The sequence below is a fragment of the Gopherus evgoodei genome, unplaced genomic scaffold, assembly GCF_007399415.2.
Source record: "Gopherus evgoodei ecotype Sinaloan lineage unplaced genomic scaffold, rGopEvg1_v1.p scaffold_35_arrow_ctg1, whole genome shotgun sequence".
Taxonomy (NCBI): domain Eukaryota; kingdom Metazoa; phylum Chordata; order Testudines; family Testudinidae; genus Gopherus; species Gopherus evgoodei.
The window spans coordinates 5,119,323-5,142,026 of NW_022060027.1; the positions used below are offsets into that span (position 1 = coordinate 5,119,323).

General features: G+C 50.9%; 1 protein-coding gene across 1 annotated transcript in view; it reads right to left on the reverse strand.

The window, feature by feature from the left end:
- The window catches only part of CCDC155 (coiled-coil domain containing 155), a 38,076-nt gene extending 16,500 nt beyond the window's left edge, over positions 1-21,576 (reverse strand). The window contains exons 1-13 of the mRNA XM_030545104.1: positions 21,467-21,576; positions 21,276-21,368; positions 15,093-15,272; positions 12,871-12,966; positions 12,044-12,224; positions 11,044-11,105; positions 9,628-9,697; positions 8,853-9,014; positions 7,500-7,617; positions 6,631-6,681; positions 4,679-4,735; positions 3,797-3,856; positions 2,356-2,420 (exon numbers count right to left, since the gene is read on the reverse strand). Coding sequence (XP_030400964.1) covers positions 2,356-2,420; positions 3,797-3,856; positions 4,679-4,735; positions 6,631-6,681; positions 7,500-7,617; positions 8,853-9,014; positions 9,628-9,697; positions 11,044-11,105; positions 12,044-12,224; positions 12,871-12,966; positions 15,093-15,249 — 1,079 coding nt within the window. The 5' untranslated portion in view covers positions 15,250-15,272; positions 21,276-21,368; positions 21,467-21,576. The remainder of the gene's footprint in view (positions 1-2,355; positions 2,421-3,796; positions 3,857-4,678; positions 4,736-6,630; positions 6,682-7,499; positions 7,618-8,852; positions 9,015-9,627; positions 9,698-11,043; positions 11,106-12,043; positions 12,225-12,870; positions 12,967-15,092; positions 15,273-21,275; positions 21,369-21,466) is intronic.
- Between the last annotated feature and the right edge of the window lie 1,128 nt (positions 21,577-22,704).

The following is a 22,704-nucleotide window of genomic DNA, read 5'->3' on the forward strand; positions in this document are numbered from 1 at the left end:
TGTCTCCCTGCCCCCAACATTTCTTCCTGTGATGTCCAAGCCTCGCAGCTTCCTCCTGAGCTTGAGGCAGGAAGAGACCTTGCTCAAACCGCACACCTCACCTCTGCACAGCGTGGTGCGTCGGCAGTGTTCATGCTGAGTTATGAGAGACAGGCCCCTGAGCCCAACAATCGCTGGATAAAGATCACCCAAGGGTATGGCTGGGAGGAGTGTTTCTGCATGCACCCGGTAGCTCGTGGACCAGGGTCCTTTCCAAGCACATGCAGCCTAGCTTCTAGCCTCCAGTGAAATTTGTCCTGTCCTCAGCCTGGCCCTTGGGAGACCTGTGTCTCTCTCACACCCATGCCACGGGAGGTCAGGCACTGGGGTCTGAGTTGGGAAGAGGTGAGGTCAGCGCAGAGGTCCCAGCAGGCAGAGCAGGGAGCTCACATTACAAATCTGCCCTGCACTTTAGCTAGGCGGGGAGCTGAATTTCAGTCGAGCTCTGGGGAAGAGGCTACAGGGAACAATCCTGCCCCACCCCAAGGGGAAGGGGATGGGCTAGATGGAAAAGGCGGGTTTCAGAGCTGTCCCTAGGCACACGCTGGAGACACACTGCCAAGTTTGGTCGGACATATTCCTGGAGGTTTCATCGCATGACATAATCTTTAATTAAAGATTAAACTTTAATTCCTGGAGACTCCAGGACAATCCTGGAAAGTTGGCAACCCTAGCTGGCTGAGGGGGCCAGCATCCCCGCCCTGTGAGAGCAGCCCGAGCTCCCCTTCCCCTGCTCTCTGCTCCTCCCACCTTTCTGACACCCCTGCCAAAGAATGACAAGTGCCCTGACCTCTCCCTGGCAAATTGTTACAGCCATCCCATATCGCGAGCATTCGTGCATTACGTTATAGTTCCATGTATAAAGGGCATGCAGAGGTTTTAACGAATGGGTAACCCATCGTTAGAGTCCCACAGCTCAGGAGGTGCCTTAGAACAGTCCATAACACTTTGCGCTGAGGAGCTTAGAACTGTCTCTAACCCACACTGCTCCTGTCCGCCATGTGTTCATTAGATCTGCTGATCGCTGATTCGCCCTTTATAAAGGGAGCCCGATACGCAGCATGACAGGGCAAGGCCCCGGTCACACAGTGTGCACAACCCCCGCAGGGAGTTTTGCCACTTGTCTAATCTAGGTCTGTCCGTCTAAGTGCCAGTCACTGGTTCTCATTCTGCCTTTCTCCATGAGATTAAAGAGCCCTTTAATACCCAGGATTTTCACCCCAGGCACCATAATCAAACCACCTCTTGCCCTTCTTTCTGGAGACACTAAACAGATCAAGCTCCTTGCGTCTCTCACTGCCAGGCACTGTTTTTCCCCAGCTCTTGAATTGTTTCTGCAGCTCTTCTTTGCACCCCCTCCAATTTTGCAACACCTTTTTTAAAATGAGGACATCAGACCTGGACGCAGGATTCCCGTTTCGTCTCACTATCACTCAGAGCACACGAGAAGAGATTCCTGAAATGAGCCCCTCGCTCCTGGCTGAGCCAGGGCAGATCTTTTATGAAGAGAGACTCTGTCTTGATTAAAAGACTGATGGAGAGACCTGCCCGTCCCAAGGTGAGTTGTTCCACTGGTTCATTACACTGTGTTAAAAATTGGCATCTCACTTCTAGTCTGAATTTGTCTGCTTCAGCTTCCATCCATTGGCTCTGGAGCGAGCTAACCTACGCCTCAGAGTGTGTGTGTGTGTCTGCCCTCATTAGACACAGGGACAGATTAGATGGGATAGTTTATGGCTCAGGGAATAAACCATGATTTCATCTGCCTGAGGTTCCCTTCCGAGCAGGTTATTCCAGAACCGTCCCTGCTAGGAGCTGGCTGCCAGAGGGGATGGGACAGAGCGCTGGCCTTGCAATTCCCATGCAGGACGGGCAGCGTTCACCAGACACCCTTCGGGGGAGCCAGTGGCATGCCACCGGGTATGCACTGGAGCCCAAAAGCAACCTCCAACATGCTGAGTGGCAAGCTGCAAGCATCGGACTGCACGGTGTGTGCTGCAGAGCTCCCACAATGCAGTTCCTGCCTTACTCCTTCAGGGATTGCAGGGCGCCCCCTAAGGGCTGCTCTCAGTAATGTCCATGCTCCAGGGGCCCCATGGGACTCAGCTGTGACAGAATAACCAGGGAATAAGGCTCGCTCAGCTACACTCCCTCGCACCCCTCTCCTCAGGCGCCTATTCCTGGCTACGGACTCCTGCTTTAACTGCCCACACCCCGGTCTCTGACACATTCACCCTGCCCGTCGTGCCAGCCTGGCTAGTGTGCAGACAATGAACAGAGCTGGGTACCAAGGAGGGGCTGCTCAGAAGGACTTACATGGCCAGGTCTTCGGTGGTTTGACACAGCTGCTCCTGAAGCTGGCTTGTTTCCAGTCTCAGCTCCTGTGGAGGAAGGACAGATCCTCTGAAGTTTCCTCTGCCATATAAGCCGTGTTCTCCCAAACCACCCGGCTCATCAGGCATTGTTACAGTCCTCTAGGTGGCCCTGGCACAGTAAAGGGTCCTTAAAGTGTGGCAGAAATGGCCCTCTAGAAACTCCCCACTGTGCAAGGAATATAACGGCTCTCCCCATAGCCCCTGGCATAGAGGGCCGCTGGGGGGCATGGCCAGAGCACACGGCATTGTGGGTGTTCTCCTCTACCCAAGCCCCACAGGAGCCAGATTGGAGGCATGGCCAGAGGCAGGGGCAGCTCCAGGCACCAGCACTCCAAGTGCGTGCCTGGGGTGGCAAGCCACAGGGGGCGCTCTGCTGGTCGCCGCTATGGCGGCAGGCAGGGTGCCTTTGGCGGCTTGCCTGCGGAGGGTCTGCTGGTCCCGCGGCTTCGGCAGACCTCCCCCAGGCACGCCTGCGGGAGATCTGCCGAAGCTGCGGGACCAGCGGACCCTCCATGCTTGGGGCGGCAAAATGTCTAGAGCCGCACCTGGCCAGAGGGGACCATAGGAAAAAGACTTTAAGGTAGAGCAGCCCTGAGGTCACTCTAACCTACGCCAGGGCCCCATGTCCACAGCTCTGGACTGCAAGGAGTGCAAATATGGCTTAAAACAGGAGTGGGCAAACTTTTTTGGCGCAAGGGCCACATTGGGGTTGTAAAACTGTATGGAGGGCCGGGTAGGGAAGGCTGTGCCTCCCCAAACAGCCTTGCCCCTGCCCCCTATCCAATCCCTCCCACTTCCTGCCCCCTGACTGCCCCCCTCAGAACCCCCAACCCATCCAACTCCCCCCTCTCCTTGTCCCTTAACTGTCTCCTCCCAGGACCCCCCGCCCCTAACCGCCCCCGGGGCCCCACCCCCTATCCAACCCCCCTGCTCCCAGTCCCCTGACTGCTCTGACCCCTATCCACACCCTCACCCCCTGACAGGCCCCCCGGGACTTCCACACTTATCCACCCCCCCACCTTCTGACTTCCCCCCAGAACCTCTGCCCCATCCAACTGCCCCCTGCTCCCTGTCTGCTGACTGCTCTGACACGGCTTCTAATTTCCAGTTTAAACTCATCTTTGGCCAGTTTATGGCCATTTGTTGAACTCAGGTGACCAGCACTGGACACAGGATTCCGGATGAGGTCTCACCGGTGCCTGGCACAATGGCGTGAATACTTCTTGAGGCCGTTTGGCCTAGGACACCTGTCTCCTCCATGGTCCACTGCTCCAGGAGGAGGATACAGAGAGCACACAGGGCTGGGCAGGGAGGACCCAAGCTCTTTGGTGAATCAGGAGGACAGGCCAATGGAGCAGATGGGCAGGAGGACCATTTATTACCTGCACCACTGTCCTGTACTCCGCCAGCATCGCTGTCAGTTCTTCCGCATGGTTTGTTTTCTGTAAAAAGCCCAAAAAAAAACAGCTTTGCCCCCTCTGTCATGGTGACTTCTGTTGCTTCAAAGGGGGATCTGACAGATTATCCCCGTGTGGCTGCTTATTAGACATAGGTCTAGCTTTGATCTTAATTGTGAGGCTGCAGCGACACCCGCTGGTTTTGATGAGCACTGACAGCACACCCAGAACCACAATTTGCATAGGTTTTAAAGCCAGAGGGACCATTGTATTCATGACAGGTTTCAGAGTAGCAGCTGTGTTAGTCTGTATCCGTAAAAAGAACAGGAGTACTTGTGGCACCTTAGAGACTAACAAATTTATTTCAGCATTAGCTTTCGTGAGCTCACGAAAGCTCATGCTGAAATAAATTTGTTAGTCTCTAAGGTGCCACAAGTACTCCTGTTCTTTTTTCATTGTATTCATATAATCAGACCTCCAGCATGACACAGGCCAGAGAACTCACCTGCATCAAGCCCCATAACTTCTGTTGGCTGGAAGTTTAAAGGGAGCTGTACACAACACACATCAGTGACATTAATAACACCTGCTCTTACCAATGGCTTTTCATCGCTAGATCTCAAAGCGCTTTACAAAGGAGGTTAATGTCATTACACCCACTGTACAGGTGGAGAAACTGAGTTACAGAGCGGCAAAGTGACTGATCCAAGGTCACCTAGCAGGCTAACAGTCGAGCCGGGAGCAGAACCCCGGTTTGCTGAGGGCAAGTCCAGCAAAACAAATGAACAAGAGGATGGACAGAAAGGAAAATTCAGTACTAGGACCACCACCACCCACTCTGTTCGCAGTCACATACCGATTGCTCACCTCAGTAAGGGCAGTGTCTTTGCAGGAGAGGAGAGTTTCATATTCACAGAGCTGGGCCTAGAGAAAGCAAATATGTACTTCATCCTTAGCCTGTCATCAAAGATCTCAAAATGCCTGACGTTCATTGGTAAACTTTAAAATCCCACTGGGAACGTGGGGTGGCATAGGATCATAGAAATGTAGGAGTGTAAATCCCCATGTCCAATCCCCTGCACTATGGCATTAATCCCATTTTGCAGCAGGGAAAACTGAGGCATGGGGTGGGGAAAGAGACATGTTCCCCCAAGATAACACAACAAGTCAATGGCAGAGTTAAGAATAGAACCCAGGTGGCCTGACGTCCACTTAGATGCTCTAAGCCACTACAGGATACAGGCCAAAATGTTGGGAAATTCAAACATTTTAATATGAAAAGTAGAAATAGCATCATTTTTCATAAAATGAATATTCCAAAAATGTTCATATATTTTATAGGAAAATAATTTAGAACAGAATAGTCAAAATGGACCTTTTGAGACTTTCCTGTTGAAAGCGAGATGATCTCGCAAAACCTTTAGATTTTCTCATATCAGCATTTTCAATCAGAAAATTTCTGACCCACTCTGCTTAACTGCGAGGAGGACTTGTACAGATGCAAAAGTCTTTGCTGGGCTCCACACGCTTGCTTGCAAGCTACACAAGGAAGCCAAGAGAAGCTGCGGGTTCTCAGCACTGTTCAGGAGGAGGTACTTAGAGCCTCGTATCTGATTTAGGTGACACGCATGTTTGCATTGGTTGTTAGTACCTTCAGATCTGCCTTCTCAGCAACCAGCCCTGCAACCTTCTGCTTTACTCTGTCTCTCTCTGTGAGCAGCTTCCTGTTCTGTAAAGCAGCCGCAGGTCAAGCTTAGTGTTATTTAGCAAACCATAGCAAAGAGACATGAGAAGGGAGCTCTCTGGCCCCTTCATCAATGAAATGCAGCCACTGCTGGGATGGGACGCACAAGCAGTTGAAAGGTGCAAACAGCTTAGCATAGGAAGTGAAAATTAATTCCACATCCAGCTAAAACTGCAGGAGCAATTAAGGCAGTTTAAATGCAGTTAGGCCCAGATCTACCATTGACTTCAGTGAAAGTTAGGACCCTAAATATCTCTGAGGATCTCGATTTTGGCCACACTGAAACCTGATCAGGACACTGGGGTTAATAATTCCTGTTCATATTAAAGAATGCCAGGCCACAAGGGGTCAGATGCAGTTTTGCATCTCCCCAGAAAGACGCCAGCTGCAGCAGCACAGCACCCGCTCCTGCTGCTGCACTGGGGCCCTGGAGTCAGCACTGATGCTGGAGAGTGTCTCCTGGGAGCGCCCTGCCTCCTAGCACAACGCTGGGATGCCGGGATAATAGATGTTGAAGCCAGAAGGGACTATTCAGATAATATAGCTTGACCTCCGGCAGAACACTGAGTATTTTACCCAGAATTTCCCACCACTCACCTCATATCTAGTGGTTGAGGTAAAATGTCTTTCAGAAAGACGTCCCATCTTGATTTAGCGACTCTAAGTCCTAAAGACTCCCCCCTGTCCCTTGGTAAATTGTTCCAATGTCTAATAATCCTCACTCCTGACATTGCACAGCCTGAATGTACCTAGCCTCAGCGTCCAGCACCCAGATCCTGCTCCGCCTTTGGCTGCTATCTTAAGGAGCTCTCTAGGTACTTACAGACCTTTTAGTCACCTTTTCACCTTCTCTGTGATGAGCTAAGGAGATTGTATTTCACTGCAAGACAGATTTTCCAGACCTCCTCTGTGCTCTCTCTCAATTCACTACTGACTCAGAGGGGAGACCACCTCCCACTGAGTCACCCACACTGCCCTCCTGCATGATTCTTGCTGATTTGGCATTAAAGTACAGAGATGGTTGACTTCACAAAGACAGCTCCAAACTTTTGCTACTCCCCAGAGTCCTCCTCACCTCCTCTTGAAGACAGTCCACTTGTAGAGAGAGGCACAGCTGTTCCTTCTCCTATAAGTTTAAAACACAAAACAAACATGGACCTAAACTGTATCCCCCAGTTTGCCTATGACGTTACTAAAGGAATGGCCAAGTCTCAGTTCAATGAATTGCAGGGCTGCCGGTGTTTTTTGTTATCAACACACACTTATTTTTACATCCCCCTGCAATCCAAGTGGTTAATTTGCATCAAGAGCCGAGTGCCCCACGACAGCTGTGCCACACCAAGAAACCACTCATGGCTGCAGCAGATGGGAACTTTGAAATGCCTAAGGGTTTAAAGAAAGACAACAAAAACAGAAGTGTACCCAGTGCTGGTGAAAAGCACCAGATTGATGGTCCTAGGAGTTAGACACCATTCAAGCCTGGATCTCTTTGCTACCCGGACCCAGGGGTGATGGTGGGTTTATAACGCAAAGGACTGTTCTGCTAGGAAGGATGCTGAGCCCCATGAACTCGTTACACGTTTGAGAGGGATGTGTCAGTTTCACACGGTCACTTTCTGAGGCTCTCAGCAAAGAGAAGACAAGGAAGTTGAGATTTTCTTGGGTGGTTACATAAACAGAGCCCCGCCAGTGGGCAAACAGCTGCAGGGAGAGTGCACGACTTGTGAAAAGCCACATGATAAATCAGCTGCAGTTTCAGGTAGCAAACCGAGAAGTCCTGGCTCCCAGCCCTCCCTGCTCTAACCTCATTCTCCCCCACCCTCGAGGCAGTGATAGAACCCAGAAGTCTTAGCCCCACTGCTCTAGCCACTGTTTCCCCAGGGAAATCAGGCTGAACCCCCAGCCAGGGAAATGTTGCTGAAACAAAGACTCACAAGCACCTACCAGCTGCCGGGATTGTGAGTAGTATTTGCCCTTCTCCTCTTCCAGACTTTTTGCAATAGCCTTCAGGTCTTCTAGTTCGTCAGTCACTGACTTAGCCTGTTCCAGGGCCTGTTGCGTGCTACCAAAGAAAGCAGCCGGTTAGGAAAGGCCAGTAATTTAAAGCCCCTTAATTAGCAACAGTCAAAGTAGCTTGAAATAACTGCAGTACAGGGCCAAGTGTTACTGAGTAAGATATCTGAGTTTTCATAAATGATGGATGTATTCATTATTACTCTTTGTATTTCCGTAGTACATAGAGGCCTAGTGGTCGACCAGGGCCCCGGTGTGCTAGGTGCTGTACAAACCGAGCAAAAAGACGGTCCCTGTCCCAAAGAGCTTCCAATCCGAGCAATTAATACAGCTGCTAAATTCCCCTCCATAAACACACAGCAGCTACTCAGTTTAAAATATCCAGCGCCCATATGGGGGAGATTGCTGAAGCCTCGTGAAATAACAAACAAATAACAACCCCAAACCAAGTGCTTCACCTGCCATTTAAATACGCCCAGCCAGGAATGGGACATGGAGGCCGTGTCTCAGCATGCACTGAGGCTGCCCAGCAGCTGGGCATGGCAAGGCAAGGTGACTCCTGTACCCGGTCCACACCTCAGGCAGGGGAATTTAGGGAGGCAGAATGCAATTAGCCAGGTTGGGATGTAGCCAGCAACACCTGGGAGAGCATGCTCTATCCTGTAGTGAGCATGCCTCAGGACCTCAGAGACTGCGAGCAATCAGCGTGTTTAATGTAGACCTCACCCTATCACTTCCAAACAACACACTGGAGCAGTGGGGCCAGCAGTGAGTGCTGGGGAGAGCACCCTCTGTTCAGCCCCCCTCCCACTCCCTTCAACACAGGCCCCTTAGCACCACACTGGGGCCAGCAGTGAGTGCTGGGGAGAGCACCCTCTGTTCAGCCCCCCTCCCGCTCCCTTCAACACAGGCCCCTTAGAACCACACTGGGGCCAGCAGTGAGTGCTGGGGAGAGCACCCTCTGTTCAGCCCACCTCCCGCTCCCTTCAACACAGGCCCCTTAGCACCACACTGGGGCCAGCAGTGAGTGCTGGGGAGAGCACCCTCTGTTCAGCCCCCCTCCCGCTCCCTTCAACACAGGCCCCTTAGCACCACACTGGGGCCAGCACTGCCTGGCTGAGGAGAACACATCCTACTGAGTGTCACACACAGTTCTGCGAAGCACACCGCCGCTAGAGCTGTGTTGGGACATCAGAGTCACCACTAACCCAGAGAGGGGGACAGTGCCCCTCAGCCTGCTCCCTGCAGCGCCCCCTTCCCCTGACCACCTCCCATCCCATTCACCTTCTCAGTCTGCCTTGCAGCTGGGAGAGCTCTTCGGTGAGGCGGGAGTTGAGTTCCTCAGCTGCCTCGATGGTCCTCTGCAGCTTGGCATTCTGCACGGCCAACTTTTTATTCCCATACTCCAGGTCTTCAATGCTGCTTATCAAGGCAGCAGCTTCTTCCCTTGGAGACCGGCATGAATGAGGGCAAGGGGGCAGTCGGTAGGGAGATCTCTCCTCACTTGCTCTACCGTCACACCACACAGCGTCACCCACTCATCCCCAGTCTCCACACCACAGGCCCAGCACTGATCGGGGGGACGTTCAGTCACTGAGCCTGAGAGTTTTGTCTTAGCCCCACCAGGAAATGAACTGGAACACCCCCACCCCATATCACACCCGACTGGGTGGCGATCAGATGGCAAAGGAGACCTGGATCGGCAGCACCTGCTAAGACCCACACCAGAGAGTGATCAGTCCAGATCACGCTAGCAATCAGTCTAAGCCAGCGTACGGTTTCTAGCAGTGGCTGGTGCTGGCTGGTTGGGAGAAGGGCGTGATTGTGAATGCATCTCATTACAGAACCCTGAACACCTAGGAGGGTTATCCCTTCCTGACTCCCTAAAGCATGTGAATGGTCCTTGCAACGTTCCTCCAAGGTAGAGGCCCAGTGGCTGCTGTTCGCATACAGTAAAGGATCTAATCCTTTTCAGGAAACTTACACTGGTATGAGCCTCTAACATCCCAATTACATCCCAGCCTTCCTGACTGGCTGACTATAAGAAGTTAGTACTTACGAGTTTATGCTGCTAACATCCCCGCCGTATCCTTCTAACTGAGCAGCACTAGAGACAGGCCTCCTCCCCCCTGAAGAGGAAAACCAGAGAGCAATGTCAGGGCCACAGTCTTACAATGGGTTTCTGGTCGTGATGCTCGCAGCTGCCAGGAGCAGGAAAAGCAAATGGCATTGTCCTGCTAAACCCACAGTTGTGAGTTCAATCCTTGAGGAGGCCATTTAGGGATCTGGGACAAAAATCTGTCCGGGGATTGGTCCTGCTTTGAGCAGGGGGTTGGACTAGATGACCTCGTGAGGTCCCTTCCAAGCCTGATAGTCTATGAATTCTATGAACCTGAAGATCGATATCGAATTATGCCCAGGAACACCTGCTCACTGGCTCCCACTAACCAGCCAGGAGAGGTATTAAACTGAGGAAAGTTAAGAGTCTTTCTCTTGTCTGTGAAAGGCCACTGGCGCCTCCTGGGCTCACTGGGATGTGACACAGGAGGATGTCACAGCTTCTGAGCTGCGCTGGGGGTCAGGGGTGCAAAGGTTGCTGAATGCTATGTCTGTATTTCCCCAATCCTGGAGCTATCCAGACAGCACCTGAGTCCTCAGCATAAGGTAGAGCAGTCCAGATATTGTTTTCACTTACCCATGGCTGCTGGCAGCCTGGCTTAGAGGTTGTGACTGTGGCTGGGATAACTAGAATGCAGAGACACTCTGGCCACCTCCCCGCTTTCCTGTGCCAGAGCCTGCTGGGGGGAAAGACCTGGCGTGGCAGGCCTACTCAGTCTATCCTCATACGAAGCCCTCTGTATAATGTAGGGTCTTTTACCGCACCCGTCACTGCAGTTTCTGAATGCATCAAAACTGTCAGAGCACCAAAGAAGTGAGGGCAGAGGAAGGCACTTAGGACCAGATCCTCAAAGGCATTTAGGCGCCTAACTCCCATTGGAGTCCAGACTCCTGGGTTCAGTCCCATCATCTGAAGATTGCCCTAAGAACTCCCAGGTTGCCAACTCAGCTAGCTTTCTGGCTGCTTTGCAGAAGCCCAGAATTGGGCCCCAGAAGATCCTTGAACCACATGCCTTCACATACGCAGACAAACCCAGTCAGACACAACCCTTCTGCCCTACAAGCTAATCAAGCTCTTTCTCCTACAGACCAGGCAGGAAGAGCAAGACCGCTGTTGATTATTCTATTTATAACCCTCAGGAGGTGCTCAGATGCTACGGTGACAGACGGGCTATGCAAGGATTAATTATGAGCGTATTTCAAAACCTGAGTGGTTTCCTGTGTCCCCAGCAGAAAGGGCAAGGACAGACGCCTCAGTCAGGCCAATCAGTAGCACAGCAGGCTGCATTACCGAACCGTCTATATTTAGAATTAAATACACTGTCCTTTTTTTATTATCCCTTTCAGCACAACTTACCAGATGGCCACAGGCACATATTGTCCACAAACTTGTCTTGTTCCTTCCTGCTGTCTAATCCCCTGGAAGAAACATAAATTAATAGCCATAATTCCCACTTTATCACCATTTGTACGAAATGAATCATGTGCTCTGTGTGTATCGGGTGACTTTTCCCTGTTCACCCCCTGCATCTTAATAAACACAAGTTTAGTGGGGGGTGTTGTACAACACTGTAATTAAGGTAGGACGGTCGGTTAATTAATTGGGGGGTAAGAAACTATCAGGTATCTTTAATGATTTAAGTCAGAAAAGCTATGCACGCAATGGGTGAGCCTTAAGGGTTGTCCATTAAGCTCCGACAGAAAGGCCCAGAGAAGGGTTATATTATGCATTTCATGTGGCTGTTTTGTTAGAAGGGAACAGAGCTAATAAATATTAATATTGATAATGAGAGCTGATTCAGGAAGCCTTTTTTTTTTGGTTAAAGACTAAGAGGCACATATGACATAGATACACAGCTGGATGGCACAAGGCGTGGATTCTTACAGCAGTGTGGTTCTCTGATAACAGAAAGAGACTCCTGGAACAACTCTGGGAGATGTATATCAAGTCGCTGCAGGGACATAGGAGTCAGGACTCGTGGGCCACAACTCTTGGAGAGAATATAGACTAGAAGGGCAGAGCAGGACTCCTGGGTTCTATTTGCTGCTCTGTGGCGTTGTGTTGTCTAGGAAGTTAGAGCAGGAGGGAATGGAGTCAGGACTCCTGGGTTCCACTGAGTTCCTGGGTAACCCTGGAAGGCCAAGCCACTTGGTAGATGCAAATCGGTGCATAGCATGATATTCACAAGGCCTTAGGTGCTGAATACCCATTCATTTCCATTTTTTTAAAGTACCTTTGAACATCTGGCCTTTCACTTGTCTGTGCCTCTTTCCCTTTCTGCCGATGAAAATCTTACCCTCTCTTGCTGTGGGGTCGTAACACCTAAGCCACGGCTGTTCCTAAATTATCTACGCACCCATCCTGCCGACATTCTGAAATCCAGTTCTTCATGACAGCATGGAAGGTCGGTAAATCCACAGCGACGCCCCTCTTTTCTGGGTCCAGCATTTTGTAAAGCAACTGCAGTCTCCCTTCCTCACAGCTTTGCCCTGTTACCGACTGTAAGTACTCGATAATACGGAAAACAGACACCTGTCCTGCAATCAGAAATTCAGACACACCAATAATCACCCCCTAGCAAACCGGGAACATTGCTAGAGATGGAAGGTTCATCTTGTGATTACAGAGATGGCCTGGGAGTTTGGAGATCAGTGGAATCAATGGGAGGGAAACCCAGATCCTCGAAGGGATTTAGGTGTTTGAGTTACTAGAATCCCTGTGTAGTTGACAATGGATTTGTGCATTGTCCTAAATCCATATCAAGGAACCTAAATAAAGTGACTTTGTTTTCAAAGTGACCCATTGAGGTCAATGCAACCTCTAATTAACAGGTGGGGCCATCTCTGCTGCAGCTACATGGTAATCTATGCCCCTTCTGCTTCATAGCAGTATAGCCCCCCCTCCCCCACAGAAGTTGACCATGCAGCCTGCTGTCTGCTTTCACCTCAACCTTGTTCAGTCCTAGGAGAGTGGAAGATCCTAGGTACAGGACACTAGGATGCAAGATGTGTTTTTCAAAGGTCTTCAGAATGGGAGGCAGGTGCTGAACGCTCACTGGCTGATTCCACTCTGAAAGGAGCCTTTGAATCCAACGCACAGGTTGATTTCCTGGCAGCACTAAAGTGGCTGGGACTCTGCCAGAGCTGTGCATTTCCAGCTGACACACACTAGAAAGCTTTCTACCTGTTTGTTCCAGGTCACAGGCTTCAAACGTGCAGGTCAGTACATGCTCCTCGGAGCATTGGCTCTTGCTGCTGACGGCAGCGCTCTCCCATGACTCTAGTAAGGAAGAGGCAGAGAGACGGAACACTTACAGGCTAAGAACATAAGAATGACCCAGCTGGGTCAGCCCAATGGTCCATCTATCTCAGTAACCTGTCTTTGAAGGTGGCCAGTGCCAGACACTTCAGAGGGAATGGACAGAACAGAGCAATTACCCAGTGATCCATCCCCTGTCCATCAGTCCCAGCTTCTGACAGTCAGAGGTTCAGGGACACCCAGAGCACGAGGTTGTATCCCTGACCAACTTGGCTAGTAGCCAGTGATGGACTTACCCTCTATGAACTTATCTAATTCTTTTTTGAACCCAGTTATACTTTTGGCCTTCACAACATCCCCTGGCAATGAGCTCCACCAGCTGACTGTGCATCAGATGAAGAAGTACTTCCTTCTGTTTAAAACCTGCTGCCTATTAATTTCATTGCATAACCGCTGTTTTTTCTGTCATGTGAAGGGGGAAATAACACTTCCCTTCACTTTCTCCACACCATTCCTGATATTATAGATCTCTATCGTATCCTCCCCCCGTAGTCATCTCTTTTCCAGGCTGAACTGTACTAGTCTTTTTAATGACTCCTCCTGCGCAAGCTGGTCCATATTCCATAGCATTTTTGTTGGCCTTCTCTGCATATTTTCCAATTCTATTGCATCTCTTTTGAGATGTGGTATCCAGAACTGGACACAATATTCGAGTTGTGAGTGTGCCATGGATTTATATAGTGGCACTATGATATTTTCTGTCTTACTATCAACCCCTTCCCTAATGGTTTCTAACACACCGTGAGCCGCTGCACATGGAGTGCATGTCTCCTGAGAACTGCATGTCTGGTTCCAGACCTGATTACCCATAAGCAAACTCACCCCCCTTCTGGACTGTCCTATGATCCCATTACTGTGCAGTGGGATAGTGGACAACTGGCCTTTGTGATTACACTATAAGGAACAATCCTGACCTGTCTGAGGGGGCAGGAAGGTGGGGAATGGTCTCCCAGGAATTTAATACTACAGGTTTTTCCTCTGCACTGACTTTTAAGATGCCATGATTCACACACACCCTGCAAAAATCCCATACTTATGCCCAGAGATATCAACAGACCAAATTCTGCTTATAGCAGCCCACATCTGGACTAATTCCTTGGACTTAAATTGAGTTACTCGGGATTTATGTTGACGTAACTGAGGGCAGAACTTGGCCTGACAGGTCCAATCACAGGACGTGAGTCAGAGGAGAATTGAGTTCACAAAGGCTGATACGTGTAACCACAGTAAATATGTATGTCTGTATCTTTCCATCTCCATACACTCCCCCACACCCCATCTATCTGTCATTCAGCAACCACCACGGTACCCAAGCATTCTTTGATCTCTTACCCTGACAACTTGGAATAACCAAGTCAGCGTCCATACTAAAGCAAGCCCTACTGAGCAGCGTGGTGGGAGGCAGCTGTGTGGGACAGGATGATTCATCCACCTCTGTGACTTACCTCAATACAGATAAAACCCAGGCTGCTTCCCCATGCACCCTACAAAGACAGCATCAGCGTTCTTTTAAAAGAGTCCCTCTGGCGTGAGAACACAGCATTTCATGCTAGTCAAGGTACAGAGCATCTTACATGAACTCTCCCAGCATTATAGCAAATGTGCTCCTTGCTCTTCCTCTTCACACTTAAGCTCACACAGAAAGGCCCCAATCCTGAAATCCAGTCTGCACCACTGGGGCTCCTGTACCCATCTGATTGCAGAATCAGGGCCTAACCTGAGAGGCAGAGCACTAGGCTAGGCCTTCTGAACGCCTGGGTTCTAACCCCGTCTTGCTGTTTGACCTTGGGCAAGTCAACAGCGTTGACGGTGAATTTGTCATCGGTAGGTTTCAGAGCCAACAATCCATTTGGAGGAATCTCTCAGAGCTATTGCTGCAGACTCAGGCAGACCGTACTGCTCACTTGACACTTGGGTCACATTTTCAAGGTGGTATCTGCAACCGTGTGGGTTAGAAACATGGGCCCCGGTTCAGCAAAGCATGTAAGCACCCTCTGGGTGCCATTTCCTTAGCTCATAAGGTAGCATTAAAGAATGTGAGGTGCTCAAGTAATGCGGGACATAGACAGGTAAAGGGCGCTACGTACCCTCTGACGACTGGACCAAGAGCAATTCTGCAACTGCTGCAGGGTTAGACGTGGTCTCCATGTTCACCGGCTGACCTGTTTCTCCATAGCAGCTGACTTCACCCGAGATCCAGGGGGAAGCGTCCCCTTGCGGAAAAAGCATGTCTCCCGAGGCCATGTGTCCCGTCACCTTAGCTGGCCCTGCAATAAAACAGACAGGTGATGCCCTCCAAGCAAGCCCTCTGTTGGGAATGGGGTAAACTGCAGCAGATTGATTGATCTAATTAAATTAGACAAGAAGAGAGGTTAGGACGGGTAGCGAGGGACTCCCTAGACTGATGGGTTAGCAGTACAGGGGTAGCCACTGGTTTAGCTGCGATGGTGTATTTACACCAGTACAGCCAGACCCTCGGATTACCTGTGGGATTATCTAGGAGCTGGTTTTGTCCCAGTGGTGCCATCAGAACTTGGCCCCAAACTGTGTTCGCTTTTGGAAGGTCTCAGCCGGGGAACCCCACCCGTGCTCAGAATGGAAACCGTCTTGTCTAATCAACTGGGGCGTCCATCAAACAGAGCAGAGAGATGGCAATGTGGGGGTCAAGTCACCCCCCACGTCCTTTTAAAGGTCATTTGTGGGGTTATCCGGGGCTACCCTGCCTACCCGAAGGGGTAGATTTAGGGTAGACAGCTTATCTCAGAGGGGTATTTGGGAGCAGTGCCGAAAGAGAGAGAAGGGGGAGACAATTGTACCAGGGCCCTGAGCTCAAGGCAGCCCCCGAAAGTCTGTAAAAATGGGGTGAGATGGGACATGATGAACCAATGGACCAGGTGACTTGAGGGGCGTTATCTGGGATGTCTCGCCGACATGAGGGTGTATTTAGGGAGGATGGGTTTTATTCTGTCTTGGCCACTGGCCTGCTGGGTGAGCTTCAGTGCATACCTGCCTCAGCTCGTGCCTCGATTTCCCCATGTGGGGCTAATGATACCAACCTCTTTTGTGGTTTATGGGGGGCAGTTGGTCTGTGGGGATCTCTGGGGTTGGCGTGACTGTTGGGGGGCAAGCTGGGGATATGGGGTTGAGTGGTTTAGGGGGGCAGTTGGTCTGTGGGGTTCTCTGGGATTGGCGTGACTGTTAGGGGGCAAGGCAGGGACCGGGGGGGCTGGGCACAGGCTCCTTGAGGGAGGGCGATTGGCACCCAGGGCTCTGTCTGGGAGGCTGTTGGCATGGACACTTTGCCGTGGGATGCTCCTTGTGGGTTTATTCATGGGGGTGGGGGATATTTAAAGTTCCCCCAACATTTATTCCCCCCTTCACACATTAGCTGGGGGGGATTTGGGGGAGTACCTCCTCATCACTCCCTCTCCCCCTTTAACCCAGGGCAGCCACCTCCCTGGTGGCTGAGAGGCAGGCTGCCCTCGGAGGGGGAGGGGCGGGGGCGGAGCGCGGGGCTTGCAGCAGCCTCCGAACGCTGCCGCCCCTCCACGAAAAAGGCGGGAACATTCAAACCTCGGGCGGTTGGGGACGGGAGCAACGGTCGCGGCTCGAGCCTCTTCGGCTCGGTGGGGGAGGGGCGGGTCTGTGTCACCAGTGGCTTATGGGGAGGGATGGGGAGGGCCCCCCAAATAAACCGGGCTAATCACCCCCACATGTGTTAAATAGAGGAAGGGTGAGAGGCTGCCCCTCCCATGGGCAGAGCACCCCCAAACAGAGACCCCCCCCAAAAAAGTGAGGCCCCCCGCCACAGGTGAATCAAACACTGTCTGACAGGCTGCAAGCCACGTGGCAAGCAGGCAGCACCCCTTCAAATGAGATGGGGCCCCTGAAACGCCCTGGGGCTGAAGGCCAGCTCAGGGGCTTTTCCCATGCGGCTCTCAAAGCATGTTACCAATGAGCAGTGTCGGGAGCCCCACAGATGGGGAAACTGAGGCACAGAATGGCGAAATGACTTGCCCCGGATCAAACAGAGCCCAGATCTCCTGAGGGTCTATCCACTAGGCTATGCTGCCTCTTAAAGGTGCTTATTTCAACCATCTTGGGGGGGGGGGAGCTTTCTCCTTTGAGGGTTAGGGGGCTACCCACAGAAGCAGAAATCACAGTGGCAATGTAGGGTGAGGTCAGAGGTAACAGCAATAAAATGACCCCTTCAGAGCCCATGAATGACTGGCCTCCCCCTAAATTAGCATCTCCCCCAAAGAAGGTGGGTTCATTCTCCTCATTCACATGAAATAAATGGGTCATGTGCAGCAAGGAGCCCGATGGCCCATGGACACCCCCAAATGAGGGGCTCCCCCAAACTAGAGAGGATTAACTTTCCCCACATAAATAACCTCAGTGTGCTGTACTTCAGACCATAGGATGCACAACATGACGTTGCTGTGGCCTCATGACCTTTGACCCTGCAGGGAGTCCCTACCCCACCCCCAAAAACAAAAGTTAATTAATTCTCCTACATACCTGAAATAATCTTTCCATAATACGGGCCGTAAATAGCAAGGCAGGGAGCGCCATTACACCAACATGATCTCTGCCCACACGGGCGGCCCATCCACCCCATAATGCTTTCCCTGGTAAAATTAATTCCCCCCACCACCCATGACACGGGTCCAATCATGCCCTCTATTCCCCTCCACACACACTTCCCAAAAAAACCCTGAAAATGCTTAGCTTTGTGCCCCAGGAGACCATCCAATCCCCACCTACTTCCACACTTCCCAGGAGCACACCTCAATGGAAAGTGGCTGTAAAAGGGGGTGTCCTGGCTCGGGGGGGGGGAAGTGTTCTGTATGACCTCAGCTAGCTCTGGAAGAACAGACAGCATGGGATGCCAAGACATGTAATGGGCATGGAGATGTGTAACCATTCAAGGCCTGCACACTTGACATACTTGCACAAACAAGACAGGCATGAACAACAGTTGCCCCTTCACCAATACATTTCACATTCTGTGCAGACCTCTTCCAAGTGTGTTGGGAGGGGATTTCAAACAAGGCCTGGTGACAGATTAACAGCACCAATAGTTTTTGTGGTGGGAGCCTGCCACTCAGTCCTCAGATCTGGGCTGAGAACTGCTGGTAGCGATCAAAGAGTTGAGTCACTTATCTGATCCTTGGCAAAAGGCCTCACGATCCAAACTCTGAGGTGGATAATAATCATTTCCGTACATAGTGGTTTAGGACAGGAAGTGGAGAGTAACACTCCCACTTTTGACGCAATAGCAGTGAGCACATTTACAAGAAGCCAAATAGAATTGCCCACAGCTGAAATTGCACCAGCAGCCTAGAGTTACTCTTGCAAAAAGTGCGATGGAATCTCTAATGAACATCAGCTCTTCAGTTTTATGCGTTGTTCTGCTCCCCTCCTTCCCACACACCCTTGTGCATCTGAGCAGCAGGTGGCAGGCAGAAGTGGTACCACAATGAATCCAACCACAACAGCACACATGATGAAACCAGAAGTCCCAAAATACAGCCTTGATTACAGATCTCCTACAAGTAGAAGCAGCAGGTGCCTGATCTTTTTCTCCCACAAAACGCACAGGCATTCCCTCTCTCCAACATGTACACACACCATCTGATCTCACCAAAAACACATTACAGTAGAGCTGTCATTGACAATACAAAAAACGTGGCTATAGGCCCCAAACAGAGCTAGATCCAATAGGACATTGTGCAGATTAATTAAAGCAGGCCAGGATTTTATATCGATAGCTGTACAAACCAGAATTCAAGCCCCCTGAAGCAATAAAAACCACAATTACTGCATGCATTGAGAAGCCATTGCCCAGGTGGTAATATGAATCTGCTGTGTGTTTAATGTCAATCAAATAGTTGAGGTTGATTTGCTGCAAAGCGGATGGAGATCGGTCACTGTCAGGCTATTTGTCCGTAAAAGCTACTGATTTAGGTGGAAAACTATGAAGAGGTGGAAAAGGTGAAGGAGAAAGAGAGAAGGGAGGGATGAGCCACGTCAGTCGTTAACAGCCGTGGCTGAGTGTGAGTCTGCAATAAAAGCCAGGCCCAAAGTACTGTCCCAGCTGATTGGCCAATTGCCAATCCTCCTCATCCCTGAGTGCCAGGTTTGGCTGGAGGAAGGCAGCTGTCGGCCCAAGCCCCTGAGATCCATGTTGCCCCCTGGTCTGTGGCACATGGACATTGTGATGAATCTGGAGGGAACCAAAATGTTGGCAAAGAGTGAATGGAGGACACTTCCCAAGCCTCCTATAATGGTTGCTGCTTGACAGTAATGCCTCCCTGCAAGCCCTAAGTGTGCTCGGGGAATCTGGAGTCAGAGACGTCAGCTAATAATGAGGGGCCAGTCAGATAACTAGGGATGGACAATGTCCAGATGACTGAAAGGGGATCTGTAAATCTAGCACAGATCTTTTAGCAGCTTTGCATGGCTTCTGTCTGCCCTGAATTTTGTGCAGGCCATGGTGTGTGCAGGGGGAGGGGTGGAATATCCCATGCCCAAACTGGATCTACCGAGTTCCCTTTGTGATGTGTGCCACTGCCGGGTCTCGGAAAGTGCAAAAACAATCAGTATTCCTTGCGTGTGTCAGAGATTCCAAAGCCAGCATCTAGTCTGATCACTGCACATCATAGGCCAGAGAACTGCCCTGAAATAATTCTCAGGGCAGATCTTTGAGAGAAACAGCCAATCTCCATTTAACAATTCCCAGTGATGGAGAATCCACCACCACCCTAGGGAAAATGTGCCAGAAATTTACATCTTAATTATTTCCAGCCTCAACTTCCAGCCATTGGATCCTGTTAGACATTTCTCTGCTCAGTCGAAGAGTCCAGTAACAAATACGGGTTCCCCATGTAGTCATGTATAGACTGTGATCAAGTCATCCCTTAACCAAAGCAGAGTCACAACCTGAGGCTTGAAAGTTATGTCAAATGAATCGTCGAAATGTAGGGCTGGAAAGGGCCTCAAAGGGTCGCTGTGTCCAGCCCTCCGGCGCTGTTGCAAGACCAAGTCAACCTAGACCATCCCTGAGAGGTGTTTGTCCAAAACCTCCAGTGATGGGAATTTCACAGCCTCCCTTGGTCACCTGTTCCAATGCTGAACGATTCTTAGGGAAGTAGGGTGTGAATATAAAGCACGAGAGCTGTTCCAGTTAATTGCAGAGTCTACACGCGTCTATACAGGGAACTGAAATTTTGATAACAGGGATCTTTAGCCCAGCAGACAAAGGCTGAAAGTTAAAGCTAGATACGTTCAAGCTGGAAAGAAGGCACCCATTTTTAACAGCGAAGGGAATTACCATTGGAGCTGTTTACCAAGAGCTGTGGGGGATTTTCCATCACTGGCAATTTTTCAGTCAAGATCTGTTCTGGTTCAATGTGGAGTTAATTCAGGGCAGGGCTCTGGCCTGTGTTATGCAAGAGGTCAGGCTGGGTGATCACAGTGTTCTGGGACTCTACAAGTCTAGCGTTGCTCTGTACAGACAAGGCCCCAGACTTTGACAAGGGAGAGATGAGGGAGGATTAAGACACTTTTCTATGCCAATGGCCCTAATACAAGAGAGTGTGAGGAAAGAGGTTTCCTCAGGTTCATCAGGAATCCCAAAAGGTGTAATCTCCTCTAAGAGTGACAAGGGGAATGTGGACCTGCTGAAAGACTGAGAGAGACCAGGATCTAGAAGGGGCAGGTGTAGCAGAAACACAGTGGGTCAAAGGCCCCAGATACAAGATGTGACTATATGTGGGTGGGTCATGCCTACCCCAATGGATCTGGCTTTCTCTCACTGCTTTGGCAGCACTGATCTAGCTCTCTTGGTGCCCCCAGCTTCCTCCTGAGGTTGTGCGAGCTGGCTGGCTTGGTCCGCAAGGAGGGGTTATGCAGAGAATTCACCTCACAGGCATGGCTAGTGCAGCAGAGGCCTGGAGAACATTAATCTTGCTGTGGGTCACACCTCGTCCAGCCCTCACCACGGCTCACACCTTCCACGCACTTCCTCCCCATGCAGTTAACCCAGGCAGCATTCCCTGTCCCACTGACACACCTAGGGCAGAAAGCATGTGAGGAGAGATGGAGCCCATTATTCCCCGCCCCCCTGAGCCAGCCACTCCCTCACCCTGGTGCCGGATCGGAGCAGGTGCCTCCTATAGGGGAAAGGCCCCGTGTTGTATTCCTTATCCCTTTGAGCCAGCCAGTTCCCTTCTGGCACAGATGCCCCAAGCATCACCCACACTCACTGTGTCCTTAGCTTTACACTCCCGGCACTGGCTGGCAAGGAGGGAAGAGGAGCAGAACTGGGCCATCCATCAACCATGGTCACTCGGGCAGCCCTGGGGAGAATGGAGCATTTCAGCAGCAGCTGCGAGAAGGACTCCACGCCCTCCCTAATCCAGACACCCTGGTATCTACATCATCCCATGGACTGTACCTGAGCAAAGGGAGGCAGGGCGGCTGGGGAGGTCCTGTCAGCATGGTCCCCTGCCCCAGCAGGATTGCTCCCATTTCTCACTTCTGTTAGAACACCAACCATCTCATCAAAAAGAGCTCACGCATCCCTGGATGAACAAACCGGGGAGTAGCGGTTAGACGCCAGGAGGTGATTTTACCTCTGTATTCGATGGTGGTGAGACAACACTGGAATCCCGGAGCCAGTCCTGGTGCCCACATTTTAAAAACAATGCTGAAAAACCAGAGAGGGTGCAGAGAAGAGCCACAAAAATGATATGAGGGCTGGAAAATTGCATTACAGTGAGAGATTTAAGGAGCTTGATATGTTCAGCTCATTAAAAAGAAGATCAAGAGGTGATTTGACTATGGTTGATGGGAAGGAAATCCCGGGTATGGAAGGGCTCTTTGGTCTAGCAGAGACAGGCAGAACAAGAACCGGTGACTAGTAGTTAAAACTAGACAAATTCCAATTTGTCCAGTAAGGCCCACATGTCTACCAGTGCAGGTGACTCAGCCTTGGAACAAACTGCCTCCAGGGAAGTGGTGGAGTTTCCATCATTGGCTGTCTTCCGATTCACACTGGCTGCCTTTCTGGAGGCGATATGTCAGCCAAACACAAGTTGTGAGCTCAGAGCAGGAGTAAGGGTGAAATTCTCTGGCCTGTGCTCTGCAGGACGCCACTCGATGATCTAATGGCTCCTGATCTTAGAATCTAGGAATCTGCGTCCCTAATGATTCGCCTTTGATCACGAAGGAGGTGTCAGAACATCTGGACAGGAGGAAAGGAGTAGCAGCCACAATACTGGCCTGGCACTCCGCAGAGCTGGACTCAGTTCCCAGATCTGCTGCAAACTCCCTGGGTGACCTTGGGCATGTCACTTCATCACACTGCACTTGCAATTTTACCTAAGACTGGGATGGTGTTCCTATCACATGAACTGGTGTGTCTGGGTAGCATCTGGCACAATGGGGACCCTGATCTCGCTTGGGAGGGGGTGCCTGTGCAGCACCTGGCCTAGCAGGGGGCCCCAAACTCCGTGGGGGGGCATACACCTCATAAAAATTATTTTGCATCCGGTACCACGGGGAATATTCTTCAGAGTTGAGCAGAATTCAAGTGACCGGGGATTATCTGAGAAGCTGGTACCGACTGCAGAGCATTCACACAAGTTCAGCTGATCCAGTGGAGACCTGTTCCCCATAGCAGCTCCCTCATCT